The 17,137-nt window shown below is 37.6% G+C and overlaps 1 protein-coding gene across 1 annotated transcript; it reads right to left on the bottom strand.

Annotated features, from left to right (window-relative positions):
• Positions 1–11,426: 11,426 nt before the first annotated feature.
• Positions 11,427–13,433, bottom strand: LOC108651357 (uncharacterized). Its single transcript, XM_030383675.2, has 2 exons — positions 13,297–13,433; positions 11,427–12,057 (listed from the first exon to the last, which is right to left on the bottom strand). Exons 1-2 carry the CDS (start codon positions 13,309–13,311, stop codon positions 11,503–11,505), a joined length of 570 nt encoding a protein of 189 aa, XP_030239535.1. The 5' UTR covers positions 13,312–13,433; the 3' UTR covers positions 11,427–11,502.
• Between the last annotated feature and the right edge of the window lie 3,704 nt (positions 13,434–17,137).

The raw sequence follows: 17,137 nt of genomic DNA on the forward strand, positions 1-17,137 counted from the left end.
TGTTCGATGTCGCGATATCAAACAATGTATAACAGTGTACATATGTGTATTTAGTCTCAATTGTAGATGCATAATTATTATTTATTATAATATATATATATTAATGACATAAGAAAAAAAAAAACAAGAAAAGAAGAGTTGAAAATAATAAACATTTAATATATCCTATAAGCCTTATAAAAAGTATGTAATTCATGTTTAAGATATTAGCAATTCAAAATGCAGAAATCAACAGAGTCGTAGCAGCTTAGAGTTAGCTGTAAATGCTCTCAGCATCTAACACATTTATTCGCACAGCTAAAAAGCTAATAAGCTGTGCTGTAATGCAAATGTATTGCAGCGGATATGTCAAAGGGAAAGCTGAAGTTTGCATGCAGCTGCAGCGACGGCAGCTCGATTGGTGGCTTAAGCACTTAATGCTACATATGTATGTGAAAATCACAAATTAAATTACTTATTTAAATGTGATTATGCGCATTATTTACGAGCTGCGCGGCCAAGGGGCAGAGCAAGTTAAGTGCGGCGCCAGAAAAACGTGTGCCGCATTCAAAGTGCAGGCGGGCATTACGTATACGCAGCGCAGGATGACATTGAGCGACGCTTGCTCTGGCGCTTATCGCATGCACGTCGCAGTTGCTGCTCCAGCGAATGGCAACTGGAATGACGCCCTGTTTGGCATAATGAGCGAGCGGCGCTCATACCACATGCCACATGCAGCTTGCAGCTTGCAGCCCGCTGTGTGGAGCATTAGCGTGCCAGGCTATGTAGTATGGCAGGATGTGGATGAAGATGTGGCTCGAAATCCTAAGTACGGAACGTCAAATAGCAAACAACGTCTTGCACCTGGAATGCATTAAATAAACATCATTATCGCTAAGACTAGTACAAGGTATACACACACACACGCACACACACATAAGCATATACAGGTGAGGCCAACAATGCAACTCTGCAAATTCGCTTTCCCTCTCACTTTCTCTCTCTCTCTCTCTCTTTTCCTCTCTTCTCTTTCTCTCACTCACACACACACATGCTCGACGCATATTTGGCAAGCAAAAGGATTTTGCGGTTGAATTGTGTAAACATTGCGGGCAAACGCTTGGATGGATTTTCAACTCGCTGCTGCACGCATACAGACGCACACACATTTACACACACACATACACACACAGTGCGAGAGTTGAGATTATTTTTGCAGCTCGCATTTAACCGTTTAAGCATGGCCTAGACTTGAAATGGCAGAATTGAGCTTAATGAGATAATCCTTAGCAATTAATTATTTGTAATATTTGCTGTACTGCATATAAATTAGAGGTGTATGCGTGATTAGAATACCCTGTAACTGGAGGGAATACTTTATATTCAGCTCTGTTTAAATTTTGTAATTTATTTAACAATATTATTTAAATATTCAAAATTGTATAGTATATAAAAAAATAAATTGTATATAAATAATAATATACTTCATGTAAATAATATAAATTATAAATATTAATATTAAATTCGATCAAAGATTGTAAACATAAATTTATATTTTATAAATTGTTAAACTTTTGACTAATTTTATTTATATTAGAGTCGATTTTCCATTAATTTAATGCAATGAAATTCTTTTTTTCTTGGGTAAACAAATTTATTTTTAATACAACTTTCAGTGCTTCGTTGTTGGTATTTAAAAATAACTATATATGTATGTATTTATTTATATATTTTTTGTTGTCAACTTTTGTTTGGCTGGCAAAGTTGTGTCGCTAATGTGCTGCAGGCAAAAAATAAGTTTATTTACAAATTTTTGGCCATTTTTATTTTCACACATTATGCGGCGTTTCTTACGCTTTTCACACACACGCACACACACACATATGCGCGTTCACTCAAATGCACATGTACACACACACACATAGCGAAATCGCAGCGTGGCCATTTATCATTTTCGCCCTATTGAAGTTTCAGTCTCGCGTCGACGACGACGACGACGACGGCGACATAAAGCAGCGACAGCAGCGGGAGGCAGTGCCTGGCACGAGGCCGAGTAGGCGTGGCGGCCATAAGCAGAAGGCGCGCTGCCCAGGCGAAGACACAAAACAGCAGGATAGCCAAAAACCGAAAAAAGAAGAAAGCGAAGAAAATAAAAGAAAATACCAAAAAACGTCGCCGTGCACAAAAAGAAGAACGTGCAAGTAGTTCAAAAACTTTGGCCCATAGCCGAAGCGAGTAAAAAAGTATATACACACATATATATATATGTATGTATATGTATATTTATATATGTATAGCGTGAAGAAATGGACGCTAGGGGCGTGGCAGCGTTAGCGCAAACATTGGCTGCCATTTGTGAGCGTATGACATTATTTATGGTTTGTTATTTCAGCAAAGGAAAAAGTATGCAAGAAAATATGTTGCGACTCTTTCATAATTTTGCTCAACGAAGCTACAATTTTTTTATTTTGTGTTCTTTGCCCTTTGGAATGAAACAAAAGTTTGCACACACTTACGCGAACAGTGGGTGCAAATGATGTGCTGCTTTAAGCATAAAATTAAAGTCAATAGGGGGCGGTGCCGCTTGGGCGGGCATTAATTAAAAGTGCAAACACAAATCGACAGCAGGAAAACGTTTGGAAAAGCGTTCGCTGCAAATTGCGCATAAATTAAAAGCGCTCATTAAATATTTTCATATTATATAGAAAGGCAGCGCCTCAACTTAATGACCATAAATCGAAATTAATGACACTGTCAAACGCTGTCGCTGGCCAATCCCCGGCTATAGGCCACTGCCAGAGCCAGAACAGCTCGCGGACTCCTGCCTGCTGCCCTCGTTTACGAGCGACCACAAATGCTGCTCCTCCTCCTGCGGCCACTGGTGCTGCTCCTGCTGCCGGTGGCTTCCGTCTGCCAGCGAATTGCGAGAGACGTTAATGACACCTGCGAGACAATTTCAATAACCAATATGTGCCGTTTTGGGGTCGGTGAATCGCCCTGGCCAACTACCTGCGGCGGCTCTCCACGTAATCGATGGTGGCCCCACTTTTATTTATGCGCCTGGGCTGTGTACTCGGGGCGTATGCGCAACATTGTTGCCGATAGAAGTAAGACTCGTTCGTGAGAGTCAAACGGTTAAACAGGCTTGCAGCTGATGAAACATGACTTTGCATGATTTCGTTTTTGATAACAGCCACGCAATGTTAAGGCTTTAAAGAATGACATACGCTATTTGCAATAAATATTGAAAAAATAGAGAAAGTAAATATACATATATTTTTTATATTTGATAATATGCTAAATATGAAAATACAAATTGAATATTGGCAGTTGGTTGAGATATCCAGAATAAGATTAGGTTTCGGTTTCATAAATATATATCAATATTATTATCTATGACGAAGATAAATTTAATAATATTAATTAAATGTAGTATAAGAGTATGTAGTATTCAAATAGATAATTCCCTACAAAGGGGATATTGGTCTCACTGATATTAATTATACATATTAGTAAGCATATATAAATATATTTTATAAAGTAAAAATGCTGGGACAGCTGAAAGCAAAAAAGTTGAATGAAACCTGAAATTAAAGGTTATTGAAGGCACTTGACTGTGATTGTGTTCAGTTCATATTGATCATTATTCTTCTGAGTCCGGGTATTTAAACCGAGAGTTATTTAAAAACTTAGCTTATACATGTAGAATACACAGCACTGAAAATGTACTGCTCATTCTTAAATTATCGCAGAGCTGGGATTCGCATACGTGTTTTGAATGTTCTTAGTCTATCGCAGATGTTCAAAGGGTCAGCCTTCATCTGCCTATGTAAAAGTGCACACATTGAACACTTATCTATGCCTATCACAATTCATGTTTACATACATTTATATCTCTATCTCTAGAACAAAATGTTCAATCCTGAATAAACGCAGACTAAATACGAATTTAAATGGTACCAAATATACAGAATGCGTGGATGAAGTTCGTTGGAGATCTGTAAATTGTATGGCTAACGATACACACTAAGCTTTTTGTGCTATCCAAACATTTCTGTATTTAAATCAGCATTATACTATTCTGTTTCAGTTTGGCTCGTTCATTATAAATAGATAGATAGACAAAATGCCGGAACGAATCGCTCCAGCGCAACCACAAATTTTGAACCTAAATTACACGCAAAACATGCTTAAAATAATATGTGTATTTGGGGTTTCCCCTATTCAGTTCTTTAACACAAAAATTTCACTCACAATAAATGTTTTCAAAATTTTTGTTGGTCGTTATGCGATACATCGTTTGTTTTACAAGGAGTTCGTTAACAGAGGGTGCACTGTATATAGCAATATTTATATATAGTCTATATATTTTTTATAACCTTCATGTTAAATATTTAATTTTAATTAGATCAGCTGCGTAGCTGCGTAGAATACTTCGCAATAGAAAAGGAAATACTTTGGGTTTTGGTAATTTGCATATTTTATTTTGTTTATCATTCTGCTATTACCATGCTGTGGTTGCTTCGGTCTGAAGCGCCTCGACACACTCGGCCACATTCACTTTGACTTTAAAAATGCGCTTTAATTTACCAAGAAAAAAATGCTGGCCTGACAGCCTCCGCGCCAAGCCCACCAAATAACAATGAGGTGTCAAAACAAAGAAAATTTCTTCACAATTTTTTTCCGCGAATTTTTTTTCTTTCTTTTTTTTTTTTTTTGGCTGACTCGACTGGATTCTTGGCCCCTATTTACAGTTACTCGTCGGCGCTCTTGCAGCTGTTTACTTTGTTAATGGTCTTTTTCAGCTAAGCTTGTCAGTCGCACGCGTCCCCCAGCCACGCCCCTCGTCGCGCTGTACCTTCCATTCCGACCAACCATTGAAATTTTGCTCACTTTTTTTTTTGACCCACAAAGCGCGGCATTGAAAATTGAGAAGCTTTTTGATTTGTCCCAGTCCTGCAGAAGGACTTTCCACACTCACACTTGTACATAAACATACACATATTTATATATATATTTCTTTTTTGTCTGCTCTTCTGCGATGCGTAAAATAATTTATACAAAGCTGCCGTTGATTTCATTTGCCTTTGTTACAATGCGATATTTAATGGGCTGGCGGAAAAAGCGGAACAGAAAGTTGCTGTCCCACGACTCCGCCTCTTTGATATGTTGATTTTGTTAAATACTCATTATTTTTCGCCAGCCGAGAGACTTTCCTTACCCATATATAACTAAGGCGCCAGCTCTCATTACGGTTAGAAAAGTTTTTTAGTTTAAATAAGCTGATTACGGAGTTGGAACTTATTTGAAAGCAGAAGCAAGAAAAGAATTTTAGTGCTCTAGGAATTTTCAATTTAATTTATTCAAGTTACGAAAGAGTGTGACATAAGCTGGATTTCTTTCAATATCTCGCCAGTTGCCAGGGCTCAACTTCATTCATTAGTGTCTCGGGCTTGGCACACTAATCGATTATGTAAAACGTTTGTAAACATAAAATTAAAATTACCAGCCGAAAATTCATTTCGTTGCTGGCATTCAAATTGAAAGGCCCGCTCCGAAACATCAGCTCCACTAACGCAAACCGTTCGTGTGTAATTTTTGTCATTGACTTGACCCGCCCAGGCATCAGGCATCAGGCATTAGGCATCGGGCAACAGACATCAGGCAACAGTTTGTCGAGCACTTAGTGCAGTTGACCTCCGTCCGTCTGGTTGCTTGGCCACAAGTCTCGGTTGGGTCATGCTGTGGCAGTGGCTCAGATTCCTCGCTTTGAAAATTTATTACATTTTCGAGTATTTTTCCGGTTTTGTCGTCCGGAAATTGCCGAAACGTGTGGCCGGTGCGCCCGAATCCCTGAAATGTGCTAAAATAAATTATTAATAATTTCTATGACGCGTCCAGGCAGACCCCCAGAGCGCCCCCAGAGCGCCCCCAGAGCGCAGACTTTTGGGAAATTTCATCGAAGCTATGAATTATTTATTTTAATGGCAAACATTTTGGCTAAGCTGCCACTGCGATTGCTAGCCGATTGCCGTTCCTCGGCTAACTCATTTCTTTGGCAGCCATTTCCCTTATCGAATGACAAACTATTTCGTCATTTGCCGAATTCGCTTTCGAATTTATGGCCAAAGTTTAGAATTGATTGATCCCTGGCATTTTTCAGTGGAATTCGACTCGCATGCAGCTTCGATACACTTTCAGTTATTTGCGAAATTAATATGCATCAGGCTTTAATTTGAATATGTGAGGAGCAGCAGCAGTCAGGGCATGGATGGGGGGAGTGGAGGACTACAATTGCAATTGACGTTGATCAGGCGAGAGAGGCAGACGATGAAAGGAAATGTAATTCAATGGATTAGCGGTTTTCGCTTTTCAATTAGCAAAGCGCACAAAGGGAAATCAAACGTAAATGAAAGAAAAATATGGCAAATCAAAGGAAAACATTCGGTTGCTGCGCAATATGCCATATGAGTGAAGGTCTTTCGCACATTTTAATCATATTAAAGGCATGACTGAAAATGAATTCAAATGAATCAAAATTTAATGCTATTATATCAATATTGCTCCATTGTTTTTATCTGCCTTTTTTTTGTGGGGGGCGTGGGCTGTTTTATTTTCGTTCTCGCTCACTGTAATGATATGCAATTATTTTCACATTAAAACCCGTTTCCGTTATTGTAATTGAAGCGAGACATTAACGCCCGGCCACATCCGGCAAACATCTATGAGGGCTGTCAGTTAATGGCCAGCAAACAATATTGACGCAACGTTGATTAAACAATCAATACTTCAGTGGCCTGCTCAATATTGTTTCTCCCTTTCAGCTTGCACAATTTTACTCTGGCTTACATGCCCTGTCTACAGAGGACCTTACAGCTAGGGTGGTATCATGGAAACTCTTTTGTCAGAGAGTTAGTTGTTTATGTGATCTCTCTCTATATTGAATATTCTCGTCTCTTTCTCTTAGATCTTCAATCACGAAACTTGCACAGATTTGCCCCTCTTTCTACTCTTTACAGGATATCTCTTCGTCGAGCGCTGGCATCTACCGTATTTTTAACTTATGCTGTCTGCTATTGTCTGTACGTAATTAAAGTGATATGTAGGTGGCCAGACTCCAGCAGTTCTGCGCGCTCATCAACGTTATCATTATGATAACTATCTTCGTGATTATCATCAAGAGTTGGAGCTGGAGCTGCAGGAAGAGCAGTGCGCTGTGTCCTTGCTTGGCATCCAACATGCGCATATTAAAAATTATTTTTGCATATGCTTGCAAAATGAAAGTGGGCGTGGCAGCCAAAAGCAGAAAGGAAAATGGCAAAAATGTGCGGAATGAAAAAAGTTGCTGAAAATTGCATTTTAAAGCGTGGGCAAAGCAGCTGGATATGGCATTTCAGTCGTCGCTTTAACATATGCGCAATGAATGTGTATGTGTGTATACGTGTATATGTGTATGTATCTAGGTATTTTCACGTATTTACAATCAATTTTTGCGCAATTGTCCTGTGGATGCGACTGTTTGGCTTATTTCTGCATGCCGATGCAGGACAATGACCGAGCGCCCGTCTTCGCCTTCGACGGCTAGTAGCAAATTAACATAGCAGCTGTCGGGTGTATTTTCATTTAATTGTACTTTAAGTGCCTGCGAAATAAACTCAACTGCGGCAGCACTTTATTTGTGGGCAAACAAAGGCAGGAGCAAGCCTTTGAGAAGACATGGAGTGAAGGTGGATCAAGTGAGAGCGATGTATGACAGGTGGTTGAACAATCAAACAATATCAGATGTACATCCATATTGGATTTTTATAGTATTTCGATACAAGGATCACAAAGAAGAAGCGACTTGGGAATTTTTCATATAGTCGAAGCTTAATAGAAAACTATTGCATACTTTTATGCGTGGTCCCAAAATATTTCCGCTTCATAATTTGCATTGCCTACTTTTGTGCGTTATATAAATTATGGCAGTTGACTATGATCTGTTAAAGGACTAAGGGAATAGTTTCAATTAAAATTAATAAAAGTACGCTATAAACTCTTTTGCATGTGTTACTCTCTTCGAATTGAATTCTTTCTGTGCAATGCCCTCATTAAATGGAAGTTGTTTTTATTGTTTTCATTACCGTGGGCATATTGTTAGAGTTTAAATGAAATAAATATAATAAGGGAATGCTTGACTTGTTTGTTATAATGTGGCTACGTCTAGACACTTTTAATATGCACTTATAAATACTTTGGCCTTGGGCGCATGTGAATTACGCTGCTTGTCGGCCCCTGCAGACGGCGTGTTATAGTTGAAAACACTCATACGCCGCGTTGCCCACATAAATCTTGCTTACATACATACGCACACACTGGCACAACCACTGTGTATGTGTGTGTGTGCACATTAAAAGTTTGCCTAAGAGCTTATGGCGCCATTTGTTAAAAGCGATTTTTAATGCAGCTTCAAAAACTCAACCCTCACAGCCAAAACCCCCGCACATTTGAGGGGGTTCGGCAGGCCAAAGCTAACGCTGACACATCTAATGCCTTTGCACGCATTAGAAGCAAAAGTTTGCTTTTTATAATGAGCACACATTATTTGGAATACTCTAGAGGAGGGTAATCAATAAATGCCGATGGAAGTTCAGGAATTCGATAGTAGGTATCAATGAGAGTATGAAGCTGCTCAGAAATATTATTTATTTATTTATCAAATACGAAATGCCATTAGATATTTATCCATAGTCAGGCTTGAGAGCATCTAGCAGTCGGTTTGTCCTCAAGTTAGCAATTGTTGTGAGTGTTTTCGCTTTTGGCGGTGTTTAGCATGTTTAATCTGATAGCCAGTTTAATCCGGGGGAGATTGTTAGAGCTGCTGAACTGCTCCCATAATTAGCTGAAGCCCACTTGAGCAGAATTAAATAATTTTTGTCACAGCTTGGCATTGGCGGGATGTGTAGTTGAAATGGCGAACGGATTAAAGGGTTTGCCGGCGCTGAATCAATTTAATTGTTTCCAGTGCTGCACTGGCATTTTAATTAAAAAATAAATAAAATAAAAACTAAATAGCCTGTTTAGCCTGGGCATATCTGAAATTGAATCAAGTGCTCGCTGCCTGCCGCCTTGTAAATGATTTTTCCCACCCCCAACAAATGCATAAATATTTCAATTTCATGCCAGTTTGTTCCATGCAAAACAGGAATCATAAATGATAAACAACAAACAAGCGACAAAAGCATTTAAAAACTTGTCGGCTTATGCGTGCTGCATGCTGCAGCACTAAAATATAAATAAATAAAATTGCAATTCTATGATGATATTTTTGCATACGAATTAAATAAATAATTTACAGCAATTGAAAATGGCAAATTCGAAATAGTTCGCACAGCCAAATGAATTTGTCAAATTTGTGCAGCATTTCGAAAGGAATGTCAAGTGAAAGAGAGTTGATTAACAAGCCGGCAAAAGGCAATCGGATTAGAGGCTTTAAAGTCTCTTAAATTTGGCTCTATTTCTAGTATTGAATGCAGTTTGATATTCGTAATCTCCTAACATGCCAGATGATCCTGCCAGGGGTTTAAGCAGCTCAGGTGAAATGGAGAGCTAAACTTTCACTGGAAGATTTCATAGACTTCACACTAAGCTAAGCCACATACATGTATTTCAAGGCAGTGCTACTCGCATTTAAATACAATATTAATGAAATGCATATTAAGCCAGTTTGAATTTGTGTTAACGTCATCAATCAACGAAAAAACTGTTGGCTAGCTATAGCCAGAGGGCAGAGGCAGAAATGATTTTAAATCGGCTGTTAAATTGACTGCAGTAACGCATTAATGTCAATCAGCTGTGTAATTAACGTGGTTAACTGAACAATAACAATAACAATAACAACAGCGAGGCGTCCGAGTGACAAACGTTGGCCATAAATATGGCTAATCTGTCTGGCAATGATTTGATTAGAGCGCAAGCATTTGCCATTCAGCTCAGCTCTAGCGCCTGCAAAGCGATGCAAATGCGACATATTTGCGGTAGCTCGAATGTCAGCAACATCATCACCATCATCATCACCATCATCATCAGCAGCAACACTAACAACAGCAACAGCAACAACAACAACAACAACAGCCACATTGAGCACGTCAGGGCGCGGGCAATAATTAGCACTTGACAGCGTGTCGAGCACTCTGATGGTGCAAGAATTTTGTATCTGCATCTGTATCTGTATTTTGTGTCTCTCTATATGTATCTGTATCTGCATCGGTTTGTCCAAAAAGGTTTTCAGTGTCGAACAGCGGCGCCAAGTTATTTGCCCCGAGCAATTAATTAAACGTAGTGCCAAAATAAATTTTGAATGCCGCCAAGCGGGTCGATGGGCTATGTGAGATAGCAGTTTCAGCCAGCGAAGCACGCGCTTGGCTTATTAACAAATTTGTTAAACATATGAATGTTCTGTGGCAACAATTTATAGCTGCACATCATTAAAGCTGCTGAGCAGTGATATATATTGGTATATAAGCAGAATATTATTTGCTTAAATTAAACTCGAATTTATGCATTGGATATGTTCTACAATGCATCTATGTTTATAGATACGTTTGCTAGAGCTTAGATAGTGCTTAACAAAATGTATTTGTAGCTTATATGCAGATTATGAGTGGATTAGATATCTCATATATATATGTATATGTGCTTCAATACTTCATCTAGTATTTAGATATGCTTACTGAAACGTAGTTTTAGCAAAGATATTGCAATACATCGATAATAAATTGCTTTAGTACAGCAGCTAATCTGCTGCTGTTCTAATCCACCTATTTTTAGATGTCAAGTGGACTGTCCTTCCATAGTATCATAATGATAAACTGGCTTTCAAAACTAGTCTGAGATGGGAAATGCAATTAGTCGCTTGACATATTATGATAAACATCATGATGTACAACTGTTTATCTATCTGTTAATCTATCTCTGATTAATTATTAGTGAATGTTATTAATACTATTTATTTTTGGATACTTGTTTTATCAATTAATCTCTTTTTTATTATTATTGATAGATGTTTTCAATACTATTTATTTTTGGATATTCTATTTATCTATTAATCTCTCATCTCATAAATAATTCATTGATTTCCATACAATCCTCAGTTGGCTATTAATCTAACTTTCAGTTTAAGCACATAAATTATCTATATCTGTGTTTTCTCATAGCTCTCATTATTATTATTTGTTTTCCGGCAGTTCACTAATTAAGCTCTTTAATGTGGAGTATAACTGGACTTTTAATTCATTTTACATGTACATATATTATATATAAACCCTAATAATATCCACCATAAATTTAGATATATATCCCACTTCCTTTGCCTTTCACGAATTCAACTCGATTAACTCTTGGCTTTTGTGCAAAATGTAAATTAAATTGTTGGTCAACATTAAAAAAAAGGCTAAAAATTCTATACATTTTTCTTGTCTTTGTGCTGTTTTAATTTAATTTAATTTTTGTATTGTTGTGCGCTTAACTAATTTAATTAATTTGCTAGTTTTTAATGAAACGCGGAAAGGGCGTCAGCGTGGGCAGCGGTCCTCGGGGCGGCCGCGGTGTCGTGGACTGAAAGTACGTGGCATACTGACGGATCAGCTCTGCTGAGAAGCGGGAGGAGGCGGAAGTCTCGCTGCCCAGGCTGTTGGTGCGTGCGTGCTGCTGCACCGGCTGTGCAACACGTGGCGCGGTAGTTGAGGCTCCTTTAATGCTGACAAGTGGTTGTCGAGTGGTGGTGCTGGTGGTGGTGCTGGTGCTGCTGCCACTATCAGCATCAGCGAATGGCGGCAACAAGTCCACAGCCAGCTGCAGCACCGCCGGCTTCTCGGCACTGATATCTGAGACCTTGCTCCTGGCCTGCTGCTGTTGCTGCTGATGGAAGGACTTTTTGGTTGGCTTTGTCGCTGGGACGGCTGACTCCGTGGTGGACTCTTCCAGCGGCGGTGGCAATAAATCATTGAACGGCACCAATACGTCCTTAGGCGCCGCGTGATTTATGTGCGCCACATCGGCGGCGCAGTGGCAAATCAATGCGGCAGCTGCGATTAATAACTGTAAAATAGTTGGGAAATGCTCTTAACTCAAACGATGCGATAGAAATGATCGATGGCTTTTGGCTCGTCTCGTCGATTTTGTTTTGTTGCTTCCCATTTGTGTTTACATAACATAATTAACTTTGCTTGCTTTTGGGCACAAATTATGCAGTCTGCTCTTTTATGGCACAGCTCATTTGCTTATGCTCTAGATTTGTAGCTGACCTCCACGCTTGTGAAGGGAAAAAATCAGTAACCTTGCATTGTACGATAACAATTGATCACAGTCTCCCAAATAAGAACACCGAGAATGCTCTTAGGCCAGACCATAAATCAAGAGAAATATTCTCTGAAATGGACTGCATGCCAAATAGCATTTGGCATTGCCTGAACATTAGCCAAAAATCAACATAAATTAGCTTTTCTTTTTTGGTTAATTTTGTCTAACGGGTTTTTGCATAATTGCGCCACAAATCTCTCAGCCTGTTTCAGAATATTAGCCAACATATTAATATTTTTTATTATCGACTGAAGTTATATATAAAATCGATTGATCTTAATAAGAAATATCATTTGATATGGACTGGCAAATGGACTGGACATCGAGGTCCATGCCCAGTTTAGTTTTGGTTTTCTGCATAATTCTTCTATTAGCTTAGCTTATTTTCAAGAATATATATTTGATTATTTGAGCATGTTATGCAAATTGAGCAGTGCTGACGAATATTTGACATTTTCCTATTATAGTTGGTTCTTATCAAGCTGCTTGGCTGAATAACTTGTTATGCTTAATTCAAGCGAATCGCGCTGTTTGAGCTCAGCCCTCAGCTGCTGCTGCAGTTCACTAAGAAATAACTCACTTTTGGATTTCTGTTTTGCTTATCGAAATACCTGCTGCTATGCAAATTAATATATTTTCAGATTTGCAGTGCAAGGTGAGAAATCAAGTTTTTGATATATATCTATCAAAAATTTTAGTTGTCAAAAATTCATTAGATAGTTGGAAAATGTAAATAGAAACAAAATCATATTTGTAGCTACTATTTTTAAGAATTATACTCGTAGTATAAATATTTTCCTCATTCATTTCTTTCAAGACAATGTTTTTTCAATTGTTTCTTCAATCTACAGTTCGTTTAATCTTTAGGCTTTTCCTATTTGGCCTGGTTTTCGTAGCATCACATTGAAATAAATTCCACTTCAATTTGTTTAAACTTTACACCGATTCGGAATTGCATTCCATATGCTCAACACTCACAATGCGTAGCGACATAGTTTATCAACGAATTTCGAGCTGGCGAGCGTGAAGAATTGAGGTTGACTAAAAGATGCGCTGCGCATGCGCCTCGTTTTTATAAAAGACGCTAAACTAAAAAGCTAAAACAAAGCAAAAACTGAAAAGTGATCTCTGTTGAGAAAAGAATTGAAGCACATCTGAAGAGCGAGAATTTACGCAGAGCCGAAGCGACGTCAGTGAGCAGCAGGCAAATGTAAAGTTTAATAACCGGATTAGGCCACGTTTAGTAACGGGTTTTGCAGTTGTTGTTGTTGCTATGGTTGTTGTTGCTGCTGACCAATTAGGGGACAGAGGCAACTTTTGTTTTCGTTGAGCTATGCCGCGGGTCGCAGCTGCAAATGGGTTTGAACTCTGTCGGTTCACGGTCACAGCTGATATACATATGACAGATATATGTGCAGTTATATGATAATATTATGATATGATATACTATGATCGCATAAACAATATTTTTTTTTGGGAATATTTTATTTAAGTTTTTCCATCCGTAATATGTAAATTTTTATCAAAATATTCAATTATTGTGTAAAAACTTATGTTTAAGTAGAAAAGGATAAGGTGTTCTGCACTCTTAAATAATAATGTAAAATACAAAACAAATAAAAAATTTAAATAATTAATATAAATACAAATAAACAATATTATATTTACGCATTTGTTTATTAATTGCATTTTATATACTTGCATTTGCGGAGTTATCTCTTTAAGGTTTTTCTTTTCTTAACAATAAACAATTTTTTAAGTGTACAAACAATGAATCTTATTAAAGGAGTATACCTCTAACGAATTTCCATTAAATATTTAAACTAATTAACTATTAAATTATTAACTCTATATTCAATTTTCTCTGTAAAGAGTCTGCGTTAAAGGCATATCATGGGTTAGCCAAAACTTTCTCGCTTTAAATGTATTTTTATCTGTATCTATAACATTCCTCTGTAGTGTTTGCATTGTTAGACATACATATATATATTATTATTGGTACATTAATCTATCTCTGATTTTGTATCTGTATCTGTATTTATATATACATTAATTTAGTTTTAGTACTGGTATCTTTTCCTCTAAGATCTTTGGACCTGTATCTAAACTTGTTCCATAACTTTCTATATATATATTTCTATATCGGCATTTGCAAATGCATTTGAATATTTTAATCTGTATCGATATCAATATCAATCTATATCTGTTTCTATAGCTTTATATTCCTATTAATCAAGAAGAACATCTAGTCGGTATCTGTCGTTGTATTTTTATCTGTGTCAACATCCACACAGCAGGTGCCACTGATTGTTGAGGGGACCTGAATTTAAGACACTTGCTGCTGTTGTAGTGTGAGCGGATGTAATTTAAATATGCATTAGGACCTAAAATAAATGGATGCTGTCTCAATTCGCAGCTGGTTTTAAATTAGAGCTGACAACTTCCTATTCGCTACCTGATGGCAGCAAGGTGCAAATTTTAAGATCGATTTTACGAACGGACTAATTAAGGCTTGAACTGGTTCTTTTGCTTGAACAAATATACATACTATATAATTATAAATAATTCATTTATCAGTGTAAAAAAATATCTATATATAGACAAGTAAATATTCTCTTCTTTGATTAAAAGTGAACTGCCCCATTTGCATATAATTTGGGGAGTCCGTAAATTAGTACTTGAGTGCTTTCTATTTAGGTCTATATTTAGCCACATTAATTCACCATCGTGCCTGGGCCTCGTCTCCAGCTTCGCCTCGCACAGCTGATACATCTGCAAATTATGCAAATTATTTGACGCTGATTTTTAACACCGCAACTCTCTGCGTGAAGGCCCATAAATTAAATAGATGCACACAATTTCGGCCGGCTCCGTTGATTGTTTTTGGGCATCGCTGAACCGGACTTTGCAGAATTCCAGCCGTGAGAGTGATTGCTCGACAACACAGTGTTTAGATCAAGCCCAAGCTGATAAGAGACTCTAATTTAATGCCAAGGCATTGAGTCGGTTATTAAATGGCTATTAAAGGCCATTCTAATGATGATTTTCGAATTGCAGTTCGACACTCCTGATGAAGTCATTATCATTGACATCTGCTTATAATCGAGGGGAAAACCTCAAAGTGGAATTGGTAAAAGTAAATTTATTAAATTAATACAGCTCTTGATATATGTAAGCTTAAATAGAGTTAAATTACCAGAAATTAAGGCTGAATAGATAGCCATTTTTCTTTTATTATTTCAAATTTATTTTTAATTATAGCCACATGAATAATTGTATGTTTTTTATACTCCATATTTGCCGATAATAATGATTGCTTGATTAAACAAATATATAATTATATAATTTTAAATGCTATAAAAACACATGCGGAAATCTCCCATTTACTTACCATATAATTAATTTTTGACACACGTGGCTTAGAGTTTTTAATTTAAGTAAATATATATTCGGCTTTAATTTCATGTTCTATTAACTAACTTTGCGGAAATCGAACCCTTTATCAAATTATTTACTTCTATTGGGAAATGCTCAGGTGGGCTTGTCTCTGGCGCTGCTTTAAGTTTTTCAAGTGTCGGTAATCGAATTGTTATTATAGACATTTATTTATTTGTTGTTATTGTTGCGGGCATTGTTATTGTATGCGCTACGCAACTCCAACTCCCCTTTGTATATTTATTTATATACGTTTACTCTTTATTTGTGTAGGTGTGAGTAGGTGTGTGTATGAGACGACAGCTCACAAGCGGGCCAATTTGACTGAGGCCTATTGGTCTGGCTCCACCCGGAAGGACTGCCATATGAGCAGCTAGTATTACCTGAATGACGGTCCTGCGCTCTGTCCCATCAACCTCTTCAGTCTCGCTTTCGTTATTGTTATACCCTATAGCCTAAGCAATAGGTATGCTGAGATTGCGAATGATTAACCTTTAATTTTGTCAGCATAGTCAATCAAGAAACCATATCATAGTTGTCATGTTATAAATTTTATATACATATATATTATTAATATGTATGTATTGTATTATTTTATAATTCTTGTAGATTTTATTTTCTACAGGGTATCTGCTAGTTAGCTGCCTGCAGTAGTCCGCATTTATTGATGTTATTCTTTGGGCTGGCATATAAATCGAAAAATTCTTGTTGCTACCCAGCGAAAGGGGAACTCTGGCAAAGGATGCGCTCAGCGAGTGACATAAATAATGTTTAAGCCGCCAACGAGATGTTCGAATGCTCCAAAAGGGAATACACAATTGAAATTGAAGCCTACTACATGAATGTAGCATATTAAGCGAGGAGCCTTTAATGCAAACATGAATTATTTATTAATGTTTATTAATGTTTATATGGCATATAGGCATTTCGAAAAGAAGTTGCATGAATGTAGCATATAATTGATAAATATAATTTATCAATTATTAAATATAATTCTATCAATTACTAAAAAATATTTCTCTTCTGGCTTTCTCCATGTCATAATAATATGTTTCTCTCTCTATATATATTTGCCAGCATTTTCTGTCACTTAACTTTGCGTAGCTACGAAGCTGATTAAGTGCTTGGCCCGGCTTGGCAGCGGCTCAGGGCAACAGCTGGAGGCGCGCTCTCAGCACGCCTCGCTGCTCGTTTGGGGCAACGTCTTTGGCATTGTGCAGCGTTCGGCGTTGAATGTTTTACTTTGCAACCGGAGCTGCTAGTTGTTTTCTGTTGTTGTTGTTGTTGTTGTTGGGGCCAGTGGTTGGCAGGTAAACAAGCCGAGGCAGCACTTCCTACTGCCTTTTATTTGGAGTAGGCGAGGTCGTTTTGCCTGCCAATCTGT

This window comes from Drosophila navojoa, chromosome 2 (genome assembly GCF_054131105.1).
Source record: "Drosophila navojoa isolate 15081-1374.11 chromosome 2, UAZ_NAV_1.0, whole genome shotgun sequence".
Taxonomy (NCBI): Eukaryota; Metazoa; Arthropoda; class Insecta; order Diptera; family Drosophilidae; genus Drosophila; species Drosophila navojoa.